Source organism: Phoxinus phoxinus (assembly GCF_949152265.1).
Source record: "Phoxinus phoxinus genome assembly, chromosome: 15".
Lineage (NCBI taxonomy): Eukaryota > Metazoa > Chordata > Actinopteri > Cypriniformes > Leuciscidae > Phoxinus > Phoxinus phoxinus.
In genome coordinates, this window is record NC_136890.1 from 14,797,106 (window position 1) to 14,808,565 (window position 11,460).

Genomic DNA, 11,460 nt, shown 5'->3' on the forward strand with positions numbered 1-11,460 from the left:
CCCCCACACCACACACACACACACTTATTTTAATTGAATTTCATTGCCTGGACAAAGGAGCATCTTGTCAGCACTCCTAATTATGTGGATTTTTAAGGAGGAGATCTCACGCTCTAGTGATTGCGCATTTTATTTGTCACCGTATGCGGTTTATTCATGCACATTGTATGATACATTTTTGAGCACACTTTCTTCTTTCGTCGCATTTCCAGTATGTTTGATCACATTCTGAATATTTAGTGTCATAAGTGTCGAGTGAAAAGCAGAACTGCACTTTTGATAGCTGATGTTCTACAGCACCGCTCTGTACATTTGTGATTAATTAAAAGAGTGATTAAAGTGTGAATCGAAACCCAGAGGGACCCTTTTTTTTTTTCAGGCTCTATATTGTCACCCATATCTAAATCACCGGGAAGGGTATACCACCATTTAATCTTTCTGATCCCAAATGGAAACTTGTCTAGCAACCTCCCAAAAGCCTTTGGACCCAGCTTTTGTAGAACATATCTAATTACATGGTTATGTGAACAGAGATTTGGCCTTTTTTATAATTGTAGACTTCAGAAAAAAATTAATCATGGTGGTGTAGCACGTGGATTACCAATTATCATGCGATAATTAGGAACTATTACATGCCATGTGCATAATTTAATCATGTGGATATTGTATACATAATTAAAAACAATTTAACATTATACTGATAAAACAATTAATGCAACAATATTTTTCTTAAGATAAATTTCAGAGGCAAAATTTTGCTGAAAATCAGTCATTTTAATAGAAATATACAAGAGTGAGTTTTGCCTGAGGGCGTAAAGGTTCCCGGAACAAATTTCTTAAAAAATTGCATAACATATTGTAGAATGTACCTCGAATTAGGTTTATTTTCCTTACTGTTAATTTGTTATTTTATTTAAGCATAAATCAAGCCTAGTTAAGTGATATTTATGTTTATTTCAAGATATATTGTGAGAAAACTAGTTTTATTATATTACACAATTTTGTCTCTCATGTGAATGCATCTCATTTTAAATGTTAAATTATGATGAGATATTTTACAGGAAACAATAAAATATATATATATATTTTTTTTTCTGTGAAAGTTCATGTTTAACATTTTAATCATCTGTATTATCTCCAGATTTAGGCTCTCAAACAGCGTCTCTCTGGATTTTGAAAATGATCAGTGACAGGGAAATTTTCATTAGCATGATCCTTTATCCTGTCATCTTTTTCATGCTTATTTGATGCTGACCTTTTCAGGCACATTATGGGAAATGATCTGCAAAATCATTAAAGGCAAGTGCTTTATGTAACATTTCTAGTAATCCTCGGTTGAAAGATGGAGAAACAGACAGTAGCAAGTAAAAGAAAAAGGTTTGTTCTTAGCCCGTCTTCTCTGGCTTTTCTTTGAAAAGAGAAGCTGTCTTGAAACATTCTCCTCAGAGCGAATTAACTTGCTTTAGGGTGATGGACTTTACTTTTATTCAGTGGCATTTGAGAAGAACTTTGAGCTGCCTTTATTCAAGATTTTCTTTTTAACTAGAGGCGATCTTCATGGTCCTTCTCTTTTTTCATCTTCCTTTACTCTGCGGTTTGAAAATGCCTACAGAGTGAAAATTGCCAAGTTAAAAAGTGATGTAAACTCAAATAAAAGTACAATTTAAAAATGAGGCCAGTTGACTTCAGCATTACATCATTAATTGTGATTATGGCACTAAATATAGTCAAAAAAGTGCTTGGTTTCCTGAGGTTTAGTTATAAATGCAGGTTTCTGATTGTGTCATTGTTAAGAAAGTTTAATAAAAAACAACAACCTGTAATTGACTTTGCCATCAGCGGAATCAATAAGAGGCGGTGAGAGAGGATTACCACTTTAACATGCATGAAAGAAGGTAGTGAGCGGGAAGACCACAGCAATTTATCAGCAATTAATGACCGGGATGAAAAAGACTCTCCTCTCTGGACTAGAGCAGAAAACATTCAGCCTGCGGCTATCCATTCTCATTAGTGCAAGCAGACACCTCTGCACCACCATCTTCGTTTCTCACATGTCACATGACTGTAGCATGTAGTACAAGGGCATATTAGATATCATACTGTATACTTTCTGATCAATACATCTATGACTATCAAAGAAAATGTGGTGGTGGCTTTAAAAACATAAATAAATGCGATTTTCTAGAATATTTTCACTTTTTTTTTTAAATCATCTAATACGTGCTGTGACTGACTGCAATTAACGTCAGGCGCACACGACGCATTTGGATTTGTGCTGAATGAGAGCCCAAGTTTATTTGTTTAGTGCATTTCCCGCAATTTTACTTTAAATAACAAATGCTTTTTAATAAATGTTGTTTAATGAATGACATCATTTCTGTAACATAGATGACAATCATTTATGTCTGTTTTATACTTATATTTTTTATTCCTGTTCTGAATACTGATAAATGTAAAGGATTTGGCGTGGAGTGATGGGAACTAAAATACATGTTGTGTTTAAAATGTTTGTAAACATATATCTTTTTTTTACAGGTATTTACATTTATTTTTGAATGCAATAATAAAATGTGATTTATACACCAATGCAACTTATTTGTGTGTTTCTTTTTCTCTCTCAGCAATGCAATTTTGACCTAATGCGACACTGCGACACCCGCAACTCGTAAACTCAACTCTCGTATTTACGACTTTGTGGTGGCGTTCATGTGCGTACAACTCGTATGCAGTCGTTACAACATGACTTCAAAGCACCATTATTGTCAGATGCTAAATATTTTTTTAAAAAGGCGTATGTGTGGAAATATTTTTTTTAGGAACAATCCAAGGCATGCCCATTCTTTCTGAATTATCACACACAAAAAATAAAATAAAAATAAACAAACAACCTGAAAATTGCATAAAACATGAAGTCTTGTTTGTTTAAAGCCTAAATCTAGCATAATTTAATGAAGTGTATATTCCCTGGAAACAAGTCTTATTATTTTATACAATTTGTCTTCTCAGGAGAGTGTATTTTATTTTTCGTGTTGTGATATTTTGACAACAAGACACAAACAAAGGGGTCATTTGCATTTTGCATTTACAGTTGTTTGTTATGGCAAAATCATGGAAAAGCTGCATGCAAAGAGAGAGAGAGAGAGAGAGAGAGAGAGAGAGAGAGAGAGAGAGAGAGAGAGAGAGAGAGAGAGAGAGACTATTCTTAGAATGCAGTGTGTACTTGTGTTTGGTTCACCACCTGTGCAGTAATTTGCCAAGAGGCCAACTTCTTCCTGGGAAAGCGGCCAGAATACGGAAACACTGGGTAGCAGTCACCAGGTTAGGCCAGAGGAGCTTGTAGTTTGTGAATTCGTTCTTAAAAGGCCACCGGAAGGTCGGCTGGAGAGTGAACTAAGACCTGGAGAAGTGTTAAAGTATTCAAAGCACATGTTGCTCGTCCTGCCTCCAAATAAGCTTTTTTTGACAGCATTGTACAGTGTTCCAAAAGGTATTTGGACACCTAAGCTATATTTAAAAATGTATGAATGTCATCGCATTGTATTTAAGCAATATCATATGAGCAAGAGTAATGTTTTTTAAAATATCAGCATGGCTGAAAAGAAACGTCCCAGCTAACAGGGAATGTTCTCAGAGTTTCGGGTAACATTCAGGCAAGGTTCTCTTAAAGTTATGAACAAACTTTCTTCCAGAAACGTTAATAGAACGTTAGTTCAAAGTTAAAATAAAATATTGTATGGTAATGTCCCAGATTTTGTTTTGTGTCTTATTACTAAGGTGAAGGACACACACAATATTTGCACTCGTGGCAGCATATCAGACCGCTGTCCTTATGGATTCAAGATAGTGTTAGGGAAAGAAACATTTGCCGGGGCAGTTCAGTGGAACAAGTTAGACCGGCAAATTAAAGTGATTTCAACCATAATCAGGATTCTAAAAAGAGGATCAAGGACTGGTTACTAGAGAGGGTAGCGGAATAGAATCAGTGGCCAGTTACCGTTTATATTTTTGTTTTTAAGGAAAATATTTGTACAGTATGTTATGTCATTGATTATCACACAATTTGTAAGTGTCTTGTCCTAATGTTATGGGTTGAGGACCACAATGGAAATAAGTCCTGGACTTTATTGTGTTTTTATCCTCGATTGTATTTGATGCCTTTTGTTTTATGTTTAAGGCATTCTTGATATAATTAAATAAATCAAATCAAATCAAAAATCAAATATGGCATTGAACGTACTTATCAAAACATTGGCACAACAATGTTATTTTTACATCATTAATAGAAAATTATTATGATAATTTTTTTTTTTTTTTACTTTAGTCGAATATTTTTAAAACACTTCTATTTACTACTTTTTCCCAGATGATTCAGAGAACAATTCAAAAGTGACGTTCTTGTAATACTTGCAAAATGATTACATGTGATAATGATCATACTTGTAATGATAATGATAATACTTGTAATACATTCCTTTAATGTTTTCTCAAACATTCACATAACCAAAATATATATATGTATATATATATATATATATCTTTAAAACATTTTAAACATTAGCTGGGATAAAAACAAAGTTACATTTGTTTGTTTTAATCAATTCAATATTAATTTAATCAAAACAAGCAACCTTGTTTGCCTCCATCTAAAATGTGGTCGGGGGAAAAAGCACAAGGAGATTTGCCTCCTTCTGCATACAGTATATAAAAACATTACCAGAGGTAGCCAGCCAATCAGCTTTCAGAATCACCTTAATGCATCATCAAAAGTGCTTGTGATTTAACTTTCAAAGTGAGTCAAAAGATCGATGATATCCAGGTTGTAGATTAATCAATGATCTCAAAACAAGTGAGACTAAATGACAGATCCATATATAATTTCCCATAATGAAGGAGTGGAGTTCCTCTTCAAATAGGTGAGTAGATGTTAGATGGAATGGCGTTTTATGTATGAATGTTTATCTGATATATGGCGCTGCCCTGCTGCCTGATTTGTTCTGTTGATTTGACAAGAGCTGGTTATCAGTGATATTATATACCTAATGTATTGTCAATTATCCAGACTATTTTAATATATTAAAGGGACAAAATCATTTGTGTACCTGATAATTATTAGTACATATATAAAAACCAAACCTGCTACAATCTTTTATCAGTTTGATATATATCAGTCTCTCTGACAATGTCTACTAATAAGCTCCCACTGTAATCACAGCTAAATTCATAAAAACAGCATGTGTGCGAGTGTGTAACAATGTTTGTATAACCACAGTACCAAATAAATTACTTTTTAGACACAACATTGCCAGTTACTTTATCTGTTTCTCTCAGCCATGAAAATAGTTCAGAAATCGCAGCCGACAGCACATCATTGTGGTAGTGGTTCCAATTAATCAGAAAAGTGAAGGATTCAATGACTCACTAATAAAGACATGCATTTATTTTGTTCTTGAATGAATTGCCATTTTTGAAGGAGTTGTTTGAATGAATGATTCAATGACTCACTCATAAAGACAGGCCTGTCCAAATACCCAGAATTGTGGTCTTGGCCACTTGACAAGAACACAACAGGAAGTAAGTGCACACAATAAGAAGTGTCTAAGACTGTCCCAAATCTTAAAAATGCCAAAGCTCGTTGCCCTTAAAGCACACTAAAGCCACAGTAAATGTATCCCATCATGCTTCATGCATCATCCTACTCGAGTACGACATCATTTTACAGCAAACATCTGTACAGGCTGTTCAAATCTTAAACATATAATGAAAATAAACCTATTATATATATAGCACTTATATATATTGCACATAAAACACATAATAAAACATCTGAGCACTGAAACACACAATACACAAGAATCCAACTGCATGCACCAGGAATAGGAGCCCTATGCAGAATAAATGAAGCTGCTTTGAAAAATTGCACTGTGCACACTGACATGTGTTTAGCAAGTGCAACGTTGTGTAACACAAAGTCATTTAAAGTGCAGTTTAACAGCAGGGGGGCAAATGAACTTCGGATCATGGCTAGAGTCTCAAAGTTTATTATTAAGCCACAGGATGTAATTATGGTCACGCAGACCAACAGTGATTGGCCTGACAGCAGGAATCCATTAAATCTCCAGCCTCTGGAGGTGCTGATGCTGTGCAGGAGGTTGAAGAACAGGCTCACTTTGGTGCCAGGACATAGACGAGGGATGGTGTCATGTGCTTTGTAACCGGAGATAGCATTTTAAGGCATTAGTGTGGTGCAACATACTAACATAATCTAAACTACCATCAAATCTTGTTGAGGCTCCAATGCATAGTGCTATTAGTGTGGTGGGCAGAACTGCTGCCTATTGAGAGCTTTCAAGATCACTTACTACATAGGGCTTTGTATCGGTCTGGGGTGCGTTTCACAAAAGCATCAGTAGCCAATTATGTTTGCAAATTCTGTCGTTATCAGCATAGTTCAACGAGTCTGAGTTTACCGAAACCATCGTTCCAACGAACATTTGCAAACAGCATCTCAAACTTGTGTGGATGTAGCATAGTTTCTAGTTTACATGACATGGTGACTTAATCAATCCTTATCTTGAGCCAAATAAGCAAGCTGACATTCAGTACAATCCGTATCTTTTATTTAGAATACAATCAAATGTCATTGACGTCTTGTCAAGAGATTTAAAGTGTCGTTTTTTGAAGAGTGCGCATGTGCGAACGTGCTCTACAGCAACGGTCCCCAACCCCCGGGCCGCGGACCGGTACCGGTCCGTGGGTCATTTGGTACCGGGCCGCACAAAAAGAATAAATAACTTGCATTATTTCCCCCCCAAAAAAAACAAACAAAAAAAAAAACATTTAGGCTATTTATTTTATTTATTATCTGAGTCTGAACGATGTTTTATTTAGAAAAATAATACATTTTAAAATTATAAAATCTCTCCGTTACATCCGTCTATGAATCTCTCTTGGCGCATAGCAACGCTTGTCTCGGTCACGTGATACGTTACCGCTAAAAAATAAACCCACAAGCTAGCAAAATGAGTAAAAAACAAACGTCGCTGGAAAGTTTCTTTGCGAAGGGGAAACGGCCCAGTGAGGAGACAGAAGAAGAGCCTACGACTTCCAAGAAAAAGAAAGCTGCATTTAACAGACAATACCAGGAGTCCTACTTGAAATATGGATTTATCGCAACAGGTGATTCACACGCACCAAGCCCGCTCTGCATAATATGTGGCAACCAGCTCTCTAATGAGGCAATGAAGCCTTCAAAACTGCTTCGCCACTTGGAGACCAAGCACCCCGCATTAAAAGACAAGCCTTTTGAGTATTTTGAAAGAAAAAAGCAAGAACAAGAAGGCCAGAAGCAATTGCTGAGGGCCACCACATCAATAAATGCGAGTGCACTGAGAGCATCATACTTGGTGGCTCACCGTATTGCTAAGGCTAAGAAACCATTCACTATTGGTGAAGAATTGATCCTTCCCGCCACAAAAGACATTTGCCGTGAACTTCTAGGAGACGCTGCGGTTAAAAAGATAGCACAGGTGCCTCTTTCGGCTAGCACCGTCACTCGGCGCATTGACGAAATAGCAGAGGACATTGAAACACAGTTGTTGGAGAGGATAAATACATCACCGTGGTACGCACTCCAGGTTGACGAGTCTACAGATATTGAAAACAAGGCAATACTACTTGTTTATGTGCGATATCTTTATCAGGAGGATGTGCATGAGGATATGTTATGTGCACTATCGTTGCCAACCAAAACCACAGCCGCAGAACTATTCAAGTCGCTGGATGACTATATATCAGGAAAACTGAAATGGTCCTTTTGTGTTGGCATATGCACAGACGGAGCTGCTGCCATGACTGGACGGCTGTCTGGTTTAACTGCTCGGATTAAAGAGGTTGCACCTGAATGTGAGTCTACACATTGTGTCATTCACAGAGAAATGCTGGCTAGCCGAAAAATGCCACCGGAACTTAACAGTGTATTGAATGATGTTGTTAAAGTTATTAACCACATCAAAGCACACGCCCTTAACTCGCGTCTGTTCGAGCAGCTTTGTGAGGAGATGGACGCGGAGCACAGGCGCCTTCTCTTATACACAGAAATAAGATGGTTATCCCGAGGGAGATCGCTGGCCAGAGTGTTTGAATTACGAGAGCCGCTGCAGAGATTTCTCTCAGAAAAAAAGTCACTGCTGGCAGCACATTTCAGTGACGAGGAATGGGTCGTAAAACTCGCTTATTTGTGCGACATATTCAACCTGCTCAATGAACTCAATCTGTCACTTCAGGGGAAAATGACAACAGTCTTCAAGTTGGCAGATAAAGTAGCTGCATTTAAAGCCAAACTGGATTTGTGGGGACGGCGCGTGAACAGAGGTATATTTGACATGTTTCCAACATTGGCGGGGATTTTAAAAGAGACTGAGCCCGAGCCTTTATTCTCCCAGCTGGTGCACGATCACCTGTCTTCGCTTTTAAAAGAGTTTGAGCGCTACTTCCCAACCACAAAAGACCCACGAACTGCCAAGGAATGGATTCGCGACCCATTTGTCAACAAACCCGGTGAATCCAGCATGTCTGTGCAAGATGAAGATCAACTGCTGGAGATCGCAAGTGACGGCAGCCTTAAAAGTGTGTTCGAGACAACAACTCTGCCGGTGTTCTGGATAAAAGTCATGGCAGAATACCCTGAGATCGCCACAACAGCACTAAAAACCCTGTTGCCATTTCCGACATCCTATCTGTGTGAAGCGGGGTTTTCGGCAGTGACCGCAACCAAAACAAAACTACGGAGTAGACTGGACATAAGCAACACACTTAGGGTGTCCTTGTCTCCCATTAGCCCTAGATGGGACCGTCTCGTTAGAGAGAAACAGGCTCAGGGCTCCCACTGATTGAGCGTCATGGTGAGTTGTATTTTTCATGCCCTTTATATTTGTTTTTGTGGTGTATCTTATTTTGAAGGCATGTTTAAACGTTACCATAGCGACCAGAGAGCGTTAGGGGGAGGGGAGGGTAAGGGGGGAGGGGAGGGGGGGGGGTCTGGGCAGAGAGGATGTTATTCATGTTATGTTGTTGGCGCGATGTTACAAAGACGCTGCTAATAAAATTGCGAGTATCAACACATTGGATTCACGTTTATTATTATATTTAAATAATACCCCAGTTTTTATGCCGATCATATCATTTTATGTTGTTGTATTTATCCACCACACCTTAAAGGCCGGTCCGTGAAAAAATTGTCTGATATCAAACCGGTCCGTGGCTCAAAAAAGGTTGGGGACCGCTGCTCTACAGGGTAAGAACGAGCCTATGACTGAATCTGGAAATAAAGCAAAATAAAACTGAGAAAAATTAGAAATAGTCCTCAGATGCCATGTCTGTCATTTATAATTCGATCTCAAACAGTTTCATTAAAAGAAGTTATTACTCCACCACATGCGTGACGTCATAAACCAAGGTGGTTGAACGACCACTTTGCGACAACATGGTTTTGGGAAACAGCCGTGACTAGCTAGTTGATTTCTCCAACGATCCATGGTAGTGAAGCAGCGAGTTACGTAATTTTACGGGAAACACACCCCTAAATAATTCATTTGCAAACGAACTGACACCGTTCTCAAGTTCAACTCATTTGCTAAGCTCTTTTAAGGACCAGGGATGTGTTTCCCGTACTATGATGTAACTCGCTACTATGATGCATTGTTGAAGAAATCAACTCCTGGCTAGTCAAGACTGTTTCCCAAAACTGTATTGTCGCAAATTTGTCGTTCAACCACATTGGTTAATGATGTCACGCAGGTAGTGGAGTAATAACTTCTTTAATGAATCCGTTTAAAATCGAATAAATGTTTTGCTATAAATCACAGACATGGTATCTGAGGACTAATTGTAATTTTAATTTTATTTCCAGATTTAATCATAGGCTCGTTTTTACGTACTAGAGCACATACGCACACGCACACTCTTAAAAAACTATGCTTTAAATCTCTTGGCAAGTTAAAAGACGTAAACGACATTTGTATGTATTCGAAAAAAATAATAATATTTGATTGTACTGAATGCCAGCTTGCTTATTTTTCTCAAGAGAATGATTTGTTAATGCAAACTAGAAACTATGCTTCTAATCACAGGTCGAGAGCTGTCGTTCCAACCACACAACATTGTGATGCTGTTTGTGAACGTTTGTTGGAACTATGATTTCGAGACGTTGAACTATGCGACTAAACGTAATTGATATGATAATTGAATACAATAGTAAAAACATCAATGCCACGATTTTAATATTCATAAATGGGAATAAGTACAAATTTGTACGTCAGTAAAGTTGTTCATATGTAAATAATTAGCATTTTAGTGCTGTCAAAAAACGTAAATACTTTACATTTTAGTGCTGTCAATATGTCAGTATTATACATTTCAGTGTGTATGAAAACGTAAGTAAATGTACGTGTAGAACTAAAAATGTACACGCATTCTCATGAGATAACATTGGAACTATTGTTTTAAACATTCCCTCTTTAAAACATCCAAATGACCAAATGAAGTAATTTTCTCATGTTATCAAAAAAAATTCTCTATCTGGCGTGATTGTGACATTTTGATTTGCTGGATATGCGAGATTCTCTGACAGCCTCCTACATGATGGGTGCCAGATTTATTGCAGAGCCCTCAAACTGAAAGCATCAAGTGCTCAAATCTTTAAACATGACAGTATTTTTTAAAGCCAGGCCCTCTCAAACTCCACGGGCGTGTTTCATTTGTCTCTCATTGGGAATCTGTCTTTTAAACGGAAAAACATTAACAGAATGCTGTCGAATTTGAATAGAAATATTGACGCCCTAATTACTAGATATTGAACTCGTCCGTGACAATCACACCCTATTGTGCTTCCACACTTAAGCAAGACTATATGTTTAGGAGCCTCTTTTTTTCCACAATCATAAACACTACACCATAATTTCTGAAGAATGCTCATCTCACTCAATTAGATTTGGTCTATTATGACTCATTCATTTTAAAATCTACTAGTCAAGACTAGTAGACCCAAAAGTACCTTTTCATCACCAAAAAGCAGAATTTGGCTTGCATGTCTGATTTGTTTCGGGCTGTTTTCATCCGATCTACCGCACAAACGTAACACAAGTAATGTATTCCTCCCACTTTCCTGCCTTTCTTGTGCTGTAAGAGTAAAAATGTAGAGCCTTTGTCATGGGGCGGTGCATGTTGTGTCACATTTGGGTAGTTATTATCGTGTATTTAGCTGTCACCTGTAAATGGGCTGACAGGAGCGTTTTATGCCACCCTCTTTCCCCTCCCCTGTGTCATTCATTCCCCAGAGCCATTGATGATTGTGTGTTTTTATATCCCCACAGAAAAGACACATTTATCAGACTTCCTGAGGCTCTGTGAATTTAATTAGTAAATTAATTTAATTAAGATTACAGTATATTATTTTTTTCTTGT

General features: G+C 37.5%; 1 protein-coding gene across 1 annotated transcript; it reads left to right on the forward strand.

The window, feature by feature from the left end:
• Nucleotides 1-7,019: 7,019 nt before the first annotated feature.
• LOC307012228 (SCAN domain-containing protein 3-like) lies at nucleotides 7,020-8,888 on the forward strand (the record flags this gene model as incomplete). The annotated part of the gene is made up of 1 exon (XM_079638644.1): nucleotides 7,020-8,888. The coding sequence occupies one exon, from the start codon at nucleotides 7,020-7,022 to the stop codon at nucleotides 8,886-8,888; it is 1,869 nt and encodes a 622-aa protein (XP_079494770.1).
• Nucleotides 8,889-11,460: the final 2,572 nt, after the last annotated feature.